This window comes from Dryobates pubescens, chromosome 14 (assembly GCF_014839835.1).
Source record: "Dryobates pubescens isolate bDryPub1 chromosome 14, bDryPub1.pri, whole genome shotgun sequence".
In the NCBI taxonomy this organism is placed as follows: Eukaryota; Metazoa; Chordata; class Aves; order Piciformes; family Picidae; genus Dryobates; species Dryobates pubescens.
This window is the reverse complement of record NC_071625.1, coordinates 19,537,026-19,557,498: the sequence shown is the minus strand read 5'-3', so window position 1 is coordinate 19,557,498 and position 20,473 is coordinate 19,537,026. Positions and strand designations below refer to the sequence as shown.

The 20,473-nt window shown below is 37.6% G+C and overlaps 1 protein-coding gene across 3 annotated transcripts in view; it reads right to left on the bottom strand.

Moving 5' to 3' along the window:
• The window catches only part of ZFAT (zinc finger and AT-hook domain containing), a 106,530-nt gene that overhangs the window by 27,302 nt on the left and 58,755 nt on the right, over positions 1–20,473 (bottom strand). For 2 of the 3 annotated variants that reach the window (XM_054167471.1, XM_054167470.1), the window contains exons 4-10: positions 20,221–20,394; positions 15,319–15,469; positions 13,620–15,076; positions 12,275–12,507; positions 8,632–8,719; positions 4,729–4,878; positions 2,524–2,697 (exon numbers count right to left, since the gene is read on the bottom strand). In XM_054167471.1, the coding sequence (XP_054023446.1) occupies positions 2,524–2,697; positions 4,729–4,878; positions 8,632–8,719; positions 12,275–12,507; positions 13,620–15,076; positions 15,319–15,469; positions 20,221–20,394 (2,427 nt within the window). Of the gene's footprint in view, positions 1–2,523; positions 2,698–4,728; positions 4,879–8,631; positions 8,720–12,274; positions 12,508–13,619; positions 15,077–15,318; positions 15,470–17,387; positions 17,483–20,220; positions 20,395–20,473 lie in introns of those variants that run through there. The other variant, XM_054167472.1, reaches the window with a different exon arrangement.

The following is a 20,473-nucleotide window of genomic DNA, read 5'->3' as shown; positions in this document are numbered from 1 at the left end:
AAAGAGCAAAACATCTTTCAAATTCATTTATTTGGGAAAGAACTGAAGAACACTAGATGTGCACTGATAAGAACTGCTGAAGTGCTGCGCTATAGAAAGTCTCCAGGCAAAGATAAATTGTCAGCATTCCAGAGGCTCAAATTCCTTTGACAAATCATACACTACCTTCCTTGTGACAATGTTATCTCATTTTTCACAAGTTTTTGAAATTCATGAAGAGTTTAGTTGGGTAGCCTTAGTGAGGGAAATTACATAAGATTCCACAGACAGTGAAATTTTGTTTCCACTAGAGCCAATGACAAGGTACGGGGAACTTCCTGGAACACTTCTGGAGGTGTAAAAAACAAGGCAAAAGAGCATGCTTTGGATTTATTTGTGTCCATTAAAAAGAGATGTGCATGAAAAAGGAGCAAGCAGTCACCTCAGTTACTGCAGGAGATGAAGGCAGTCTGAAGTCAGATGAAAAAGGTTGCTGCTGGTAATATGATTGCTTCTAGAGTCAAGGTTTCAGCCTGACCCAGCAGTAAAAGAATACAGTTCCTTGCATGCAATTAAATGTTTAAATTTAACTTCACATCTTTAAACCAGATCCAGACAAGGCTAGCTCCTGAATGACTATAGTGGTATTCTTAACAGTGCCAAATTTCAAAGCAGCCTCAGGTGAATAGCAGTAATTATGTACACACATGCACATTTTGTTAAAAAAATAGAACTCACAGGTAAAGACATTAGGATATTCCAGATGGTGAAAACAAAAGAGAAAGGCTGTGAAATGAAACATCATGCAGGGACTTTTTTATGGCACCAAAGAAAGGGACCTTTCTTCTTTATATTCTGATCATGCCCCAAATTTCCTTCTAATTCAAATGGAACCTGCTTTTTCCTCCCAGCCAGGAATCAGATGAGGATTGCATTTGATAAATAAAATCTTGATTTTTGCATATGAAGTTTAGATGTATGTGCAGCACTTGACTGTTACTGACCAAGTTATTTCAGAATATTGGAAAGTAATAAGTGATTGACTAGGTCTTGGCAATACTAGAGCAACATCAGCAACACTCAGTAATATGTTTCCTATAACATGTATCATATCAATGATGGGCTCACCAAGCTGTCAGCCCATGGCTTGGACAGCAGCACTCTGCACTGAGTTAGGAACTGGCAGGAGGGCCGAGCCCAGAGAGTGGTGGTGAATGGTGCCACATCCAGCTGGCAGCCAGTCACTAGTGGTGTCCCCCAGGGATCAGTGCTGGGTCCCATGCTCCTTAATATCTTTATCAATGAGGGCAGTGAGTCCATCAGCAGTAAGTTTGCAGACAACACCAAGCTGGGGCCAGATGTTGCGCTGTTAGAGGGTACGAGAGCTCTGCAGAGGGACCTTGACAGGCTGGACAGATAGGCAGAGTCCAAGGGCATGAGATTTAACACATCTAAGTGCTGGATTCTACACACTGGCCTCAACAACCCCATGCAGTGCTACAGGCTGGGGTCAGTGGCTGGAGAGCTGCCAGGCAAAAAGGGACCTGGGGGTACTGGTTGATAGTAGGCTGAACATGAGCCAGCAGTGTGCCCAGGCAGCCAAGAAAGACAATGGCATCCTGGGCTGTATCAGGAACAGTGTGGCCAGCAGGAGCAGGGAGGTCATTGTGCCCCTGTACTCAGCACTGGTTAGGCCGCACCTTGAGGACTGCATCCAGTTCTGGGCCCCTCAGTTTAGGAAAGATGTTGACTCAGGGGAGACCTTATTGCCGTCTACAACTACCTGAAGGGAGGCTGTAGCCAGGTGGGGGTTGGTCTCTTCTCCCAGGCAACCAGCACCAGAACAAGAGGACACAATTTCAAGCTGCGCCAGAGGAGGTTCAGGCTGGATGTTAGGAAGAAGTTCTTCATAGAAAGAGTGATTGGCCATTGGCGTGGGCTGCCCAGGGAGGTGGTGGAGTCACCATCACTGGAGGTGTTTTTAGAGACTGGATGGGGTGCTTGGTGCCATGGTTTAGTTGATTATATGATGTTGGATGATAGGTTGGAGTCGATGATCTCAAAGGTCTTTTCCAACCTGGTTAATTCTCACTCTAAAAATTTTAATCTTCTTCACTCATCCATACAGATATGAGCAGATATAAATATATTCATCTGACACAACCTGCACAGATATTCTTAGGATGGTATAGAGTAATGTTAGCTCTCTGTGAATGCTACTGAATATGCACAAGAGCCTTAACCATGGAACTATTTCTAGCTTCAAATTCCTATTGAGATAAAAAAATTCTCCGTAACAATAGAAAGGGATATAAAGCAACACAAAATTTCAGAATAATCAGGTATTCCAGACACAGCTGTCTTCCACAGAAATTTATTTTGCAAAGTTTTTTAGTATGTCACAAACTGTGCCTCCTGGGGATAAACGATATTTGTAAGGAGCACTTAAGTGTTCAACGGAAAAGTTGTTGTTAATAAGATTCTATAGCACAGCCAGCATTTATTGCCCTAAAATAAACATGGATTTAATGAATATGCACTTACCATCAGCAGTATGAAGGACTTTATGGCTCTTCAATGTGCCTTTTGATTTGAACTTCTTCCCACACATATCACAAAGGTGTGTCTTCTCAGTGCTGTGACGATTCATGTGGGCTTTCAAGTTACTCTTGCTCCGAGTGGCATACTCGCAGAGAGAACATTTGAAGGGTTTGACACCTAAAAAGATGTAACAAGCAAACTGTAACTTTTGATGAGAGGGTGGACATTTACTAGGAAAAAAAAAATCAGGTCATGTGAGCAATATGGACAACAAAGTCAACACTTAAAAATATTAATATCTATATTTAAGAAATTTCATCTCTAGGATCCAGGCAAATCATACCAAGCTGCTGACAGCATCTTACTAAGCCACTGAAGTCAGGTATTGTGTTTAATCAAGAAAATACTAATACTTTGGTCTTGGTGTGTCCATCCTTCATTTAAAAGTAGAATCCAGACTGTCTAAGTGGATGCCTACCTGGTGTACATACCAAATATCCCTTTAGAAGTCTTCAGATAACTATAAATGGCCTATTTACGACAATAAAGAATGAAAATGTCTGTTTTAAGGAGGTCTGGTGCATTAGGTACTTAATATGTAAGCAGGACTTAAATGTGCAAAGAACTGTGTTTTATTGTTAATTAGTATCAGTTTTGCCAACGGTTTACACAGCAGTACTTTTATTTATTTTTCCACCTTGGTAAGATGCAAGCACTTACAGTGTCTCAAACCTGCAGAGAGACGCACAGTATGACATCTAGCAGAAGGTCTACAAGGACAAATTGAATCCTTCAAAGAAATGTTGAATAAATTTGAACTGTTTCATGAGGCTCTGGCAGTTTTATATTGATATTCATGACCTTAAAACCAGATTTACAAGCATAGGGAACTATAGCCTACTGTAATCAGATTTGATTGAAAACTTTTATTTGGGAATACATATCTATTCACCTCTTTCTCATGCTGGTTACATAAGATGGGTTCCAAGCTTTCTTAGCAGAATAAAAAACTGTATCTATGGAATGCAGAAGTAATTGCTTTATGCCTACAATTTTGCATTACCTGAACTTCTTAACGGAGTAAAGGCTGCTGGAGAGGACCTAGTGCTAATGTAGTACACAAGTAGGTAAGCTCATAGTTAAAGCATTCAAACAAATATGCAACACTAGGATTAAATGTCCAAATTATCTGCATGGGCACAAACACTTTGGAACTAAAATGCCAGTTCCTGAGTACAGAATTCCATTATCCCCTTTACACAGAGGCATGGCTAAAGAATCCAAAATAATGCTCAAACAGCATAGAATCATAGAATGGTATGGGTTGGAAAGGATCTTTAAAGGTCATGTAGTCCAACCCCTCTGAAGTGAGCAGGGACATCTTCATTAGACCAAGATGCTCAGAGCCCTGCCCAACCTGACCTTTAATGTCTCCAGGGATGAGGCATCTACCACCTCTCTGGACAACCTACTAACAGCGTTTCACCACCCTCATTGTCAAAAAATGTCTTCCAATAGGCAATCAATTGCATAGGTTATTAACTGACTGAAGAATAGGTGATTGGTCTTCCACTTGTTGTAAAAACAGGCAGACTGGGTAGACACGAGATTTTATTTGGCATAGATTTTAAGTTCAAGGTACCGGAATTTCTCCCTCACATTGCATAGATATGATCAGCATTAACTTATGGGTTTTCATCACTGCCTATGCCTGTGTCAGCTAGCTGCCATGCTCGGCATGATTTAATTGAAATACACACAGAATTTATATATATACATCAAAGCAAATGGATTTCAGTTGTTTTAGTAATACACCTCCAGACCAAGCATTTTTGGACAAACGTGAAGGCAGTAGCAGTTAATCATGAGACGACACAGTTTATTACTTGGTTTTAGAAATTGAACATGTATTTAATTATTTTCTTCTTATTCACAGTTATTATAGAATACTTTATAGATTGACTGTTGGAAAAAGAATTGAATCACAAACTTGCTAATTTTAGAATACATTTAAGCTGTCTATTCATGTTGTGACATACAGTTCCACACGTGATCCAGAATCTATTAAACTAATTATTGAACCTCTGCTGCAGCTCAAAGTGTTTGATCCAGGTATAGCAATATATTTGAATTGTTTTTTATGTCAGCAAAGCTTGTGTAGGCTAGGAGAACGATTACATGCCCAAAAGCTTGAAATCAGAATTTTACCTTCATGAGCCCAAATGTGACGTTGAAGGTCTGATCCATTCTTCATAAAGTAAAAATCACAATAGGGACATTTCACAGCTCGTTTTCCAATAAGGCCTTTCAGCTGAACTCTTCTGCCAAGAATCTCAGAAATAGTAGTCATTGAAACCTCTGAGAGAAATATAAAAGGTAATAAAACCCAGAAGGACATGAGGGGATTTATTCTGTAAGTAATATTGAAGAGCTAGATCCTGATTTACGCTCTACTTCCCCTATTGCCATTCAGATAAGACCTGAGCAAAGAATGTAAGGACCTTTTTTCATTTAGGGCTTCTAGCATGTTCTGACCTTTCCCTCCTGATCTGTGTACTCAGTGCCCCCACTGCCTGGTTAAAAACCCAAAAACTTTAAATAAAACAGTCTTCTAAGTCAGCAGAAAAACCAAATAATTTTCCAACTAAGAACTATCCAAATAAGCTAACCTGGCACTTTCTTTTTCTTCAATATTTTCAGTAGTTTCTCAGGGCCATATCCAGTCCTGTTCTGAACATATCCATGGGTAAATAACCACCTTTTACAGACAAAATTATTTTCCTTAGTTCTAATCAGAATCTCCTTGCTCCAACTCATGTCCCTTCACTGTACAGTTTCAAGAAGACACTAGTGCTGTATTTTTTTTAATCTTGTATTAGATTGCTGAAGGAAACAAGATTTCTCCCCCAGTCTTCACTTATTCATGCTAAGCAGACTGAACTCTCTTTTTTCTTTCATATGATCTAATGTTTAGATTGATACAGTGAAAAAGGTCTAAATAATGAAGTTTGAACATCCCAAAGAAGCCTAAAGAAAAAAACTTGTTTAATAATTTTTAACAATAAATTCTACTACTTAATATATTTCAGATGAATAAAATGCTAAACGTCTTGACTGTGAAAGTACAGGACTCATACAGCCTAGATATTTAGACATGAAAGTTGATGACTTGTTATGTCCAAAATCTGATAACATTTGAAATTTACTGTTTAAACTTAGATTTTTACTGAATATGAACTGTCATAGCTAGTGCCCTCATGACTGGTATCAGAATGGAATCAAAAATCCTGCTTGAAATCATATACACAAGGAAAACAACCTCAAAGGGGAGGTATAAAAGCTTATGAGCTGAGCAGAGCTATGTTCTAAAGTACCCCAGAAAAGAAAAATACAGACACAAGTCTAAACCCTCATCTGCCTTCTATGGCTTAGATCCTTCATTCATGACTTAAGGCTAGTATTTCTGCTCAGTAGGGATCTACGAAAGCTGATGCCTCTCATGTCCCAGGACTATTAATAAATATTGTATTAAATCAGACACTGGATGAAAAGGTAGATAATTCCGAGTGTTGAGACCAGAATCCAAGACTCACTGCTGAGTAACCCAATCATTTGGCAATAAATTCAAGATCTTATCTGTTGGGTTTGAAATACTGCTCTACCTACAGGGATTTCTGTCCCTTAATGGGACTGGAATTCAACTCCTATTCTCTGCAAACCTAGATGCAAAAGGAATACTGTCTTACTTTATACTTTCTACTTGATGTAATAGAAGATACAAGAGAGGGGTCATGCTGAATGATATTAAAAAAGGAAGGAAAGAGGAGCTCCAGAAATAGTAATTTAATGATAAATATGAAAGGGATTCAGCTTAAATTAATTTTTGATATGTCATTTTAAAATTCAATTCTTTTTAACAGTATCCATTTTTCCTAAATCCTTATTCTTTTCCATTTAAATTCTAAAAAACAATTGCACTGCAGTACTCGATAGCTTAAATCATCAGACTCCTCACATTTATTTGGCCTGTAATTAAGTATGTTGTACAAATAAAGGATTTCCTCCTGATTACAAGGACAACATGCACAGGAAAAAGATTTGTGCATTAATTCTCCATATATTAAAACAGTGCTATTGCATAACTACAGCATAGGCCTAACTTCAATGTAGTATTTCTTTAGTACCACGGAGATATATTTAATATATCTGGTATTTCACATCTAAGTTCTATTCCCCTGTGATAGATGAAGTAAAAATGAAGACACAAAAATAATAGGCTGTGCGGATTTTCCTTCTAACCTTACCTCTATTAGAACCCAGAGTTTAACAGAATCCATTTTCCTGGATCAAAAAATTTACACCATACATTTAGAGGGATTCAGATACCAAATGAATTGTTGTAAAGTATTTAAATGCATGAATTTAGCATGCCAGGGCTCCAGAGTTAATTGGTATTTCTGGAACCCCAGACACAGCATAAACGAGTAATTCAGCTGTCAATGGACCAGTGTAAACCAATGGCAGCCTGTAAGAGCACAGCATGTTACTCACTACTACTTCACAGATCACAATTATAGGAGGCCTCCAATACTGCCTAGCTGAGACAGCCCAAAGGCTCTACAAAACAGCTCTTAAGATTCAACTCCCTATGCCTTCTGGGTGACATACTTCCTGACTACAGTATAGCACAGAAGCCTTTCCTCATCTCAATTTGCTGCATCAGACATGTCCCCTGATGTGTAACAAGCCCTTCAACCACATTGTTGTGGAGTGGTCTGCAAGTAAAGATGTTTGGTAACTAAAGGGCTAAAGTGGGAGCTAAGTCTAAAATTGAAGTGAAGGAAATAGTTTAAAGCACGGGTCTAGCACTATCTAGTGACAACAGGAAAATAAGCTGCTGCTTTAGCTATTACATTGTATTTTTTCCCCAAACTCAGTTTGAGCATGGACAGTATTTTATTTTTTAACATCAAATTATATCAGATAGTAAGTAACACAATAGATGAGCTGATGTATATGAGCCAATGAAGTCAACTCTCCTCTATCTTCAATAGCAGTGAGCTTTTCTATCCAATGCAACACAGATACTGAGGAGGAAAGCACGGATACATCAGTGTGTATCAGTCAGATTTAAATTAGTCCCTGCACCAGTCACTTGAGCACTCTGGCACTAAATTCCCAAGACCTGAGAAAGGGCTGTTCAATCAGGCACAGCACACTGACTTATCACATTCATTTTATGCTGTGCAGTCTCAAGCTACACCAGGGGAAGTTTAGGCTCAAGGTGAGGAGAAAGTTCTTCACAGAAAGAGTTACTAGCTATTGGAATGGATTGCCCAGGGACGTAGTGGAGTCACCATCCCTGGAAGTGTTCAAAAAAGGATTGGACGCAGCGCTTGAAGCCATGGTTTACTTAGTCATGAGGTGTTGGGTGATAGGTTGGACTTGATGATCTCTGAGGTCTTTTACAACCTTATTGATTCTATAAAATCAGGTCACTACAACACAAGGTATAAACACAGTTTGAATGGACTGCACTGGCTAGATTAGATCCAGCGAGGCCTGCTAGATCCAGCTTAATACATGCTACATCACAGCTGATTCTAGCAAGAGCACTGCTGCAGAGCTCAGCTGGCCCTGAAGGCAAAGCCCTGCCACACACTAACTGCGGATATGTATAGCCAGCTCCAGGGCCTCTGCATTCATAGTAATTACCCACAGACAAAATAAGGTGCAATTAACACATTTATGTCAGTTTATGTACAGCCAATGGGAATTTTATATCTCATGGGTTGTTACAGGATGTCTATATGCCTAATTGAAACCTCCAAATGCTTAATCTGAGTTCACCTAGGTCCTCTGCTAGAAATTAGTCCTTTACCAAATGAAGACAGATTTCTTAGCACAGCTACTTAATGTACTCCACAACACACGAGTAACTTTTCAGATCCTAAATTCTAACATCTGCAAACTCAATAAAATTCTTACTCTAAACCAGTTAAATTAGACACAGACTATTTCTTTGGAATGAAATCACAGTGCACTGCTCATTCTAAACCTTTATCCATTTATTGCAATATACTGAGAAATTTTTCTTGCTTTTTTTCTTACCAGGGTGATTTGTCTTGATGTGAGATTTTATAAGTCGATCTTCAGAAAATGACTTCTCACACACTGGACAGGAATAAGTCTTTTTATCCTTAAACAAGAAAGAGAAGAAAAAGACTGCATTATCAGTCCACTGGTATAATCACTATAGTCATTATGCAGTAATACATGGTCCTCCACAAAGTTATAATTGAAGGCTGAGCTTTTAAGGAAAAAAATGAAGACATTTATAGTGAAATAAGTGAAGGAGAAATATTAAAGTATTCTAAGCACATCATTAATCCTCATGAATGAGGGGCTCCAACTTACAGAATGAGAAAATACACAATAAATGTAAGTATTATCTTCTGACTGACTCTTTACAGAATCAAGTCGAAAGATCAAATCACATAATAGAAGAAAATGTATTTCATATAAGCAATAATATTCACTTTTTTTTTTCCATTTTTTTCCCACAAGTTCACCCTTCTGAAACCAAAGAATCAGATCTCATTATTCTAAAGACATCCACCACTATGAGTATTTATAGCACTGCTTCGTGGCCTGAAATGGAACAGAAGAGGTAACAGGAACAGATGCCCTTATTTATTCAGTGTCTACATTTCTATCTACTTTATAAATATGCAGCACTTTATGTATTACCAATACAGTATTATTCTACTATTTTGATTTAAAAATTTACAGATTACTCTGGCTTTTATCAGTGTCACTAATATGATAATAGACATAACACTATCACAGAAGCTGAACTGGAGAGTTTTGATGCAATTTTGTCCTATATGTAATTTTACTGTAAGTGTATTTTTAATGTTTTTAACAAATGGATCTAGTTCCACATTAAAATGTAGGACTTTTGTCCATTAATTGGAAAAGTACTCAAAATAATCTTTGCCAGTTATTACATAAATTGAAGAGGATGTTCTTTCCAGAAGCACCTGCTGACACCACACTGGACACTCAACCAAAGGATTGGGGCATCTAATCACCTCTGCACTGACCAGATAACATTTGAATGGGTTATCAAAACAACAGATAGAGTGAAGTCTAGTTAGTCCTGACAACTAGGCAGACAACCAGATAACACATCACCTGGTGGAGATGCATACCTGTCAGACCACCAAGAAATCACTGTAAAATGTGATAGAACAGACATTTCACTAGTTATTTCAGGACAGAAAATTTTAAGAACATGAAAGAAAGATTACTGTATCAAAAAGAAACAGACTCGTTCGTTACGAAAGAGGCATTTGGAGGCAACATAACAAAGGTCCTGGACTCTTACCAGTTTTGGAAATACTGTCTAAGAGCCTACCTGCTGACTACAGATGACCTGAAACCACTAGGCACTGTAAGTTAACAAATTTATTAAGTTGCTACACAGAAATTGCTCATGTCTGGGGAAAACTAGCATGAATCCTTAACTCAGGCATCACATTTCACTATAAAAATGTAACATCATTTATCACAGTATGTAAACAGTTGTGATATAGCTCTCTCATGTGCTTGAGATGAATTTGCTATATGTGGTGCATTCTATCAAGGATGTGTAAGACTCTTTACAAAACAATGCCATCAAAAACCATAATGTTGTCTAAAGAATGAGGAGACGCCCATCTGTGTGACTATGTCATCAGTCTTAAAGGATAGAAGAGTGAGCCTTGAAATTAAACAACTGGTATTTTCTCCTCTGGTGAAGTAAGACTCAAATTCAGGAGATAGAAGGATTGTCTTTTGGAAGTACTGTACTGCATAAATTTTTAACACCCAAAAATGTAGTTCATGCCCTTTTCCTGGCAGTATCAGTCAAGCAAGTTTAATTACAAATAACATGCTTGTCAAATGTTTTTTGAAATTCCAAATTTTATTTTGTTCAATACCAGTACCTTCACATATAATGGTATGATGTTCCACCTCAGCACTGCAGAAGGTCTTCAAGAAAGATTCCAATCAAAACTGGACTAAATTTATTATGCTCAGAGAGCAAGCACTTGCCAAACATGCCTTTCTAGGAGGTCAGTCTGGAATGGGAAAGAATTCCCCTGTGCTCACACACTTTGTCAGTGTATGCATACCATACTCTCTCTGGGTATGCACAAATCTAGAATGTCCTAGATCGCTTACACCTTGCAAGCAGAAATGATCTTGCCATGTGGTGGGAAAAGTCACTGATGGTAATGCAGACTTTTTCTGACAATAGCTTAATCTATCTGGGGCACTCATGCAAAACAATAACGCAAGAAGAAGAAAAAGCTGGGCAACACTGATACAAAGAAAATAATTACTTTTCTTAATCTTCCAGGAAAAGTATGTAAATAATCCCACTTCTTAAAAAAACTATTTTAATCAACAATGAAGAATACAAATTTCACTCCTTCGTTCTAAGACAGTTCTTATTCTGAATATAACAATATATATATATATATATTTAAATTTTAAAACCAAATCCAAACAATGTGGTTTTCCTCAAAAGACTGTTGGATCAGAGAAAGATCACAAAGCAGTGTCTTGCATGGAGGTCCTCTAGTGAGGCATGCACCGTTTGCATTTCTTTTCTCAAAGAAAACGTGTTAAAAGGCACATTGGAGAAGTAGGGTAGACTTCTTGGTAACACAGTGGCATTCATGGCTGGATGGCTTACTGAATACAACAGGAGCCTTTAATATGTCATCTCCTCATCTTCATACCCACAACATAAAATTATAGATCTTCAAAGAGATTGGTCGCAACTAGGTCAAGCCATTAGTTTAAAAAAACCCAATAAATATATCTTTCCACAGAATCACAGAATCACCAAGATTGGAAGAGACCTCAAAGATCAAGTCCAACCTGTTACCACAGACCTCATGACTAGACCATGGCACCAAGTGCCACGTCCAATCCCCTCTTGAACACCTCCAGGGAAGGTGACTCCACCACCTTCCTGGGCAGCACATTCCAATGGCTAACAACTCTCTTGGTGAAGAACTTTCTCCTTACCTCCAGCCTAAACTTCCCCTGGCGGAGCATAAGACTGTGTCCTCTTGTTCTGGTGCTGGTTGCCTGGGAGAAGAGACCAACCCCCTCCTGGCTACAACCACCCTTCAGGTAGTTGTAGAGAGCAATAAGGTCTCCTCTAAGCCTCTTCTTCTCCAGGCTAAACAATCCCAGCTCCCTCAGCCTCTCCTCACAGGGCTGTGCTCAAGGCCTCTCCCCAGCCTCATTGCCCTTCTCTGGACACGTCCAAGTGTCTCAATGTCCTTCTTAAACTGAGGGGCCCAGAACTGGACACATGACTCTCAATGACTTCCATCTATAGTAATTAAGAGGGGAATATACTTGCGTTTTACACCAGTCATCTATTTACAAAGTCCATGGAATGTAGTTAAGTAACAATAGTAACAGACCTCGCTTTATTTAAACCCAAAGAATCTGAGAATAATGGGAAAATCAAAGGGCAAAAATGGATACCAACATACTCTACTTGAAATTACTACAAGATGAACCAAGTTTCTAATTGCTGTAGCTCATGTATCTCCCTGCATAGAAGCATCTAGAGAGCACTTGGGTAAGTACTCTTATCTATGTCTTCAAATATTGCCAGGTGATTTGAAACACTATGATGATAACACTGAATTCAGATAAATACACTATTTGGTTTGCTACTTACCAGTTCTGTGTGAACTTTAAGATGCGCCTGGAGCTTGTATTTATCTGGAGTAGAGTAATCACAATGTTCCGTGGGACATTTCAGCAGAATATTGCTGTGCTTCTGAATGACGTGACGCTTCAGACAGTTTTTGGTGATGGAAGAATAATTGCACTGGGAGCAGTAATATAAATGTTCTCGAGTATGAGTACGGACATGCATGTCATAATGCACTTGGTACCAAAACAACTTGCCTGAAAATAAAAATCAAACGTGAGGAAAGAAACCTCTAAACAAATTTTAGGGAAAATTCCAATGCATACCCATCTTCTCTCAGGGCAAAGCACACTGTTTGAACCCTGTCCCTTTTGACGTCAACAAAAACTTGTCCTAAAGACTCTCCACTACTTAAAACACATTTTTGTCTAAAAAGATTGTATTGTATGTCTTGAAACTGCCTAACAAAGGCAGCTTTAATACAAATCAATGGTCTTTTTCCTAATGAGAATATCCTTTAAATCTGTTCTTCTACACAAAGAATCTGAATGCAACTGTACACTGAAAGAAATAGTAAAAATCTTTTTTGTTACTTCCTTTCATGTTGTTCCTTCCTAAAAAGCCTTTCTTCCACATTGACATTAAAAAGTGCATAGCAATTCATTTAATGTACAATGTTATGGTGTTCTAAACACCTGATTTCCTCACATTTTCTTTTCTGTTCTCAAGAGTGAAGAGTACAACTTAAATTCCAACTTGTTCCCTTTCCACTTGTGTAAATGAAAATTTTCAAATGGGAATGGTGCATAACTCCCACTTTCATAAGGTTAAAAAATAAAAACTATAATCAGAACAGTCTTGATCTGATACTGGAAAAAAGATTAAAAAAGGTAAAAACTATGCAAGTGTATATCTATATCTCTTGTATAAGATGTGTATTACTATAATCCTCTCACAGTATATGGAAAAACCTCTGAATTTTATACTAAGCTAGTAACAAAGCTTAAGCATTAAAGCATGGACTGACAAATTCTGATCACATGCCTAAATCTGCTGTGCTTGGCCCCAGTGAAACTTATGAGGTGGGGAGAGGCACACAGACAGAAATAATCTAATTCTATCCAGTTTCACAGCAACAAAAAATTGAGTCTAGCAAAGCATTGCTTTGCTATTATCCCACTAGTGTTCTTTGGAGAAGGCAAAAAGTAAACCTCATTGAATTCCAGAATGCATACAGAAGCACAACATTAATACTGTTACAAAGATACACAGATACATCAAATTCTGTAAACCAGAGGAGAAGGAAAAAGATGACCCACAATAAAACATTTTTAAAAGCCCAAACAAACATAATTCTACTGCTCCTTACCACAATATTCGCATTCTAAGTCTCCATAAACCTTCCTTATTTTTTCACACAACTCTGTGTTCATCTGCCTCTTCTGTAAGCTATTCAAGATCTGCGTAAAGGCAAGAGTTCCAGTCCCACTATCTGACGTATTAGAAGAGGCTGCCTGTGGACTGGTGGCTGCATTAACTTCTGGTGCTGGCAAAGGGTTTGTGGTTTCTGCTGAATTTTGAATTGGCAGATTGCTTGTTTCTGAGTCACTAGATGGAACAGATTGATTTCTCTCCTCACAGACTGAAAGGTTCTCAGTCATTGTATTGTTCTGACTCGGATTTAAACTTTTGACCTCAGACAGCAAAAGCCGAATTTCTTCACCCTGCCCATTTACAGGACTGCAGTGATTATCTTCCTCTTCATTTGCCGGAGAAACTTTTAACTCATTAGGAGCAGACATACTGTTCTTCAGCAGAAAGCAGTCTGATGCCACACTGGACTGAATGTTTGGGACTGCTACATCTGCTGTCCTGCACAGTGTCTCTGCTGCATTGCCCACCAGAGGATTTTCAAATTCTGAGGAAGAGACAGTAACGCTTTTCAAGTCACCATTATGTTGACCATTTACATCTACAGCTGTTGATCCACCTTTATTATCAGATGATTGTGTTATGTTAATAGCATCAGTATTCATGACAGTCAGCTCAGCTGCACTTTGTGTTAGCTGTTCACCAAGGGCTTCTGGCTGGATATCACCTCCTGGTTCAAGAAGGCAGAAACTCTGATTGATGGAACTGTTAAAAACAGAAGTCTCCTGTAAATCTGCATGTGCATCTTTGATGTGCGCACGGAGTCTTATAGAACTGACAAATTTCTTCAGGCACACAGAACACACGTATACAAATGGGTGCTTTCGAACGTGAAGCTCAAGGGCTTGGTATTTAGTGGCTCCATGACCACAGAGCTCACATGCAAAAGGCCTTTCATCACCATGTACGAGCATGTGACGGTCTCGATCGAGCTCATTTTTGAATTTGCGTTCACAAATGTGGCAGTCATAAAGAAGTTGTCTTTTGCCTTCTCGTGTCATCAAGCGAAGCTCATCAAAAACATCTTTCACCTTTTTATCTTGAAGGTCATGTGTTTCCTTGATGTGTTTGATCAAGTTTTTAACATCAGAGTACTTCTTTTTACAGAAGCGACAATGCTGTTTAATTTTCTTATGAACTCTTTCAATATGGACTTTGAGATGGCCTTTGCTGAGACAAGTGAACGTGCAATAATCACAGCTAAACTTCTCCCCTGTGTGTTTCCGCATGTGAACATTAAGGTTGGCTTTGATTGCACTGGCGTAGCTGCAGTAAGAACACTTGTAAGGTTTTTCATTGGTATGAATCCTCAAATGTGCTTGGAGGGAGTGTTTAAATTTGAACACCTTGTTACAGTATTCACATGTAAAAATCTTCAGCTGAGTCGGACCCAACCTAAAACGAAACCAAACCAGTTATATTAACAACACTGAAGCTTGTTGACACGAAGTGGCAACATTTTCCCAGGTACTCATAACAGACAGAAATGTTTATTTTAAAGTAAGATATTCTCCAAAGGCTTTTTAAATGCTACAGCTCATGTACCGATTGTTTTCAGCCATTTCTATATTCAAAAGGCTCAGAATATATTTTGTTCATATTTTGTATGAGCACAAATATAAGTACTTGAAAATCACCTGCTTGATTTCATTGCCTGTTCATATGGGGTTTGCTGAATGGCATATTCTTGATATCCTCTCCGATGTGATGGGTCTTGAACTGTTGCCTCTAGAGTTGTGGGTTCACTTTCCTGTGGAGCAGCCTCAACAGGAACAATTTTTGTGGCTCCTAAAAGTAAGAACAAAAAATGCCTGTTAAAAATTTCATATTAAAATGCTCACTGTCTATAATATACAAATAGAAACAACTCTGTAATCATCAGTTCAACTATTTTAGTTTCTGTTGTTAAATTCATGTGCATAAAACAATGGCTATACTTCCAGAAAATGTCAGTACTTATACCACAGATGTGCTTCAGTAACATGCCAGGGCTGCTGGTTCTGAGGTTTATTACTGGTGCTTGATGCTACTTTTATGAGATCCTATAACCAAATACTTCAACCTTTTTATCTTTTTCTGTTTCTGCCTAATACTATATCCTTTGAAAACTTCATCCAAGCTGCTTAATCAGCTCCACAAATAAGGCTGAGGAAGCGACACTGTTTAGTCTACATTTAGAAGTTGTCACTTCTTTACTTTAAACAGATCTCTAACTGCTTACATATTGGGGCATGCTGCCACCCCTCAGAATAAAAGAGTGTGTTCCATATGCACTTCTCAGTCTCCATTAGAAGCAGGAGTAAAAGGGCACTTCTGAATGCAACAGGATCAGATCATATCCTGCAGAGCTCTATGAGTGGTTGAAGCATAAATAAGCATAAATAAGATGTGATTCAATTGAGATAACTTAGCTGTGTGTTCTTTATTTTCTAAACAATGGAAGGAAAAGTTTAATGCTGGGCACCAATAATTATCACTGATGGTAATGAGAATCCATTTAAATATTAATTTGCCCTGAAAAAAACAAACCTCAAACCTCATGTGTATCAAACCAAGAACCCGTTATCAATTGATCCTCTCCTTTTTAACTTGCAACTCACCTACTCACATGTTCAATGGGAATTTACAATAAGAATATAAAAAATCTGAGACATAAGAGCCTATAAAGGGCCTGGAAAGTAAGAGACAGTCAATATTTTTAATAGATTCTCATAGTTATTCATATATAAGTACATATAAAAAGAAACGCCTGAATAGAAAGAAGTTCAAAGCATTATGTATGAGCTATTCCTTTAACAACAGGATGAAATTAATTCTTGTTCTACTCAAAGAGCACATTCCTGAAGGTATTATTTACAAAATATATGCAGTATTAACATGAAGTCTCTGAAACAACAATTCTAAGTACAACAAAACTAAATCACAAAGAGTTACACAGTCCAAAGAAAACTCACTGGTTAGCAAATTACTGACTAGCTTCCCTAAACTCTTTTAGCCTGCAGACTGTCAAAAGCATCATGGAAAAGGCAGGTGGAGTATTTGGGACAAATCAGTGATAAGCAACAGTTACCCAGTGACATGTGTGAAAGACTTCAGAACATTAAGCTGAGGAAAGCAGTGCTGGAGACAAGGGAGAAAGATGGGAGATCCATTTGCCTCTTCAGAGTGATTTAAAGTAGCAAATAGAGATATTTTGAGAAGAGGCCATTGACAAGTATGTAAGGCTATTAAAGCCTTTTTTTTTTATTGTCAGATGGGACATTAGCCAACTCTGTAAATAAACAGATTGTAATAGCTCTGTTGTTCGCTTAACTGGCTGGATTAAATATGGCACGTTTTGACTACTGCTTTTTAATACTACTTTTAGCTGATCAGAATTGATCTTCCACGTTTTCAACCTAAATGTTAACAGAGTGCTGTAATTTCTATTCTTCCTGTCACTCACTCTCCCACAACTGCCAGGTTCTTAGCAGGACTGCATGCCCAAAATTGCCTTGCAGTATTCCAGGGAGACAGGAGCTTGTCACTACAGAACAGGAGATGTGGTTCAATCAGTGGGTTCAGTGTAAAGATGATACAACAGACATTAGACACCAGACCAGTGCTCCCATAATCAAATATTTTAAAAATAGAAGCAAGATCCCCTTTATTTTGAATGACCAGGTAAAAGAAAATAGATCTTGAACTGCTCTACATGCATGGTTACCTCTTTTGGGCCTCCCATTTCCTGAATGTGAGACAAAGATCCTCATTAAATGCTCTGCACTGAACCTCCTCTGTTGCCCTTCTGCCTTTCAGGATGTTTTAAGCATTTCCTGAAAAGATTGTTAAACTGTTTAATAGGCTTTTATGTTATCAGTATTAAATTTTAAACACCTAAATTAGATGGACTAGGTAAGTAGTATTTTGCATACTAGAGTGGACAGAATGCTCCAGGTAATCCTAGCACTATAGCCTACAGAAAGACAAGTACCTCTAAAAACCTAGAGTGATGCAGTTCTTCAAACATACTGATAGAGTACTTGCTAGAAGTAATCACATTCCCTCATGTTAGGTATTCACTTGCTACTCTTAGAAGACACAGAAGCATTAAGAAACATTAAATGTTGGGATCTTGGGATCACTTGGGATACTAAGTATGACCTACTAACTGACAGTAGCCACAGCAATCACTGCTGTATCATGAACTAATGATTACAGTGAGAAACATGTTTTTTTGGCTGCACCCAACTTAGCAGTTAGTGAACCCTGTCCCACACCCCAAAAGAATGTCCTCAGTATTTGTGTCTTTAAAAGGAGACATAGGCCAAGGGAAAATGTGAAACAAGACAAATACATACAAGGACTCGTTTTCCATTAAGAATATTTTATGTTCAATAATGAAGATAAAAGTTTTCCTAACTGTTTTCCCTGGGCAATCATTTCAAGAACACAGAATACACAAATACCAGGAGGAAAAAAAGAAGTTAACTGTACCGATAATTTCCTTCACAAAAATCCTTCCTTCAGAACTATTGTATCTCTATTTTAAATGCAGAATGGACTTTAGTTTACTAGTTTATTTATGCCTTTCATTTTCCTCTTTTCAGTTAATACCATCTGTTCTAAGTCAATCAGCTTTAAGACTAATAAGGTTTGAGTTCCTCACAACATTCTGACAGCAACTTCTATAGACAAGCATTACTCAGTGTGCCCTATCTCTGGCTCAAACTCGGTGATGGCCTCTAATCTCTTACAGTCCATCCCTTAGAAAGTAGCTTGCCTTTCACTATAAAGCTCTCCAGTACTTATCAACAATCAAAAAGATAATCACAATGGAAGGAATTATTAGAAATAGATTAGAAACAACAGGAAACATTATCAAACAAATTTGTATTAAAATCCAAGTAAATTCTGTGACCTTCCTACAACTTCAAGTATGGACAACAAAAAGGGTCTAGAAGAACTAGAGAACAGCAACACAGACAAAATCCAAAGTATTTTGTTCGAAAAGGGATACATATCTCAGAGACTTCCAGCTGGGAAGAAAGAGGATTGAAAGAGGAATATAGGAGAGACCTCTAAAATTAGCAATGCTGTGAAAAAAGTGTGCATAAGCATTCTCTATTTCATAAATGATGAACAAAGAAGAGTTTGAAGAACTAAGCAATCAGTAGGCTTAAAACAAAAGAATGTACACTTTCACCCTCTGTGTAATTATCTTACAGAACGATTACTGTGTAATGTTACAGAAACTGAAAATATAAATGTATTAAGAAAGGGATTTAGAGAAATATGTAGATATGTATTAAATAAGACAATCCATATACAATCCCCAGCTCCCTGAATGTCAAAGTCTGGAAGGCTTTACATAGTAAGTATTGTGTTTTTTTTTCCTATAGGAAGATATTCCGAATATTCATAGATAAGCTCATCCCGGTTCTTCTACCATCACAATTAGAAACGCCTTTTAGCAAACAAAGTCTAAGAAAATCACAGATCTCAATATCAAAGGCTATTAAAAAACAACATAGAAAAACCAGCTAGCTTCCAACCCACAACAATAACATAAATAAATGCGTTCCTCTTGTTCTGAGAGCTATAAGCAAAACAAATAGTCAGAGATGTTGGCAATAACGAAAAGGAAAACAATAAAGCCACAGAGATGAAAATATGCACAAATCTATGAAAAACGGATTCTGTCAGGTGAGGGAATGGTTTATATAAACAGGTAAATGCAAGTCTAGTTTTAAAATAAATCGAAATAATTCCAAAATACTTTGCTGAAAAGGCACTATAGAAATTTACTGAGGAAGAATAATTTAATCATTATATAGGGATGTTACTTGACTTCCAGTTATATATACATATTTTCTGTCAAACAATTTGTATACATAAATATTAAGATTTCTATATATACACTTGCTTAGTGTATATATATAAATATGTGTGTATACATACATATATAATCTATATATGTGTATGTATATATATTTATAAGCTGTTTGTGGGTTTATATGTGAATTTATATTTATCATGAATATACACACCAATCAAGTGTTGTAATAAACATATTTCAGGGGGAAAATACTTTCCTGTTCTTTGTTACATGTTTAGGCTCAAGGTGAGGAGAAAGTTCTTCACAGAAAGAGTTGTTGGCCATTGGAATGTGCTGCCCAGGGAGGTGGTGGAGTCACCGTCCCTGGAGGTGTTCAAAAAGGGACTGGATGTGGCACTTGAAGCCATAGTTTAGTAGTCATGAGATGTTGGGTGACAGGTTGGACTTGATGATCTTTGAGATCTTTTCCAACCTTATTGATTCTATGATTCTATGATTTGATGTTAATGCATACAACTATGCTTAGACCCAGCATTTTCCATACCTATGAAAAAATGTGATGGTAGTTCTAAAGTTATGTAACTGCTAGATGCAGAGATTTTGTATTGAGATAATGAAACCATAGTAAATATTTTTTAAATAATAAATATCCTAAGTCTTAGACCAAAGTGACTGCATGGATAAAGTTAGGTTTGGTTATATAGTCAGTGATTCTGATTACCTGGAATAGCTTCATGAGCTGTCAAAACCACACTTATAATAGGATTTTTAGCTCCCGAGATCTGTTCACTCTCCTTAGTTGATGGAGTCTTCTCTATTTTCTGAACTCGAGGCCTCTTTGGAGTTTTTTCTCGCTCATCTTCCTTCCTGTCAAGGTCAACGTCAGAATCATTACCTAAAGAGCAAACATCAAAAAAAATGTAACTATGTACAAAAGAAATTATGTTAAAACAGTCACCAACACTATAAGAAAG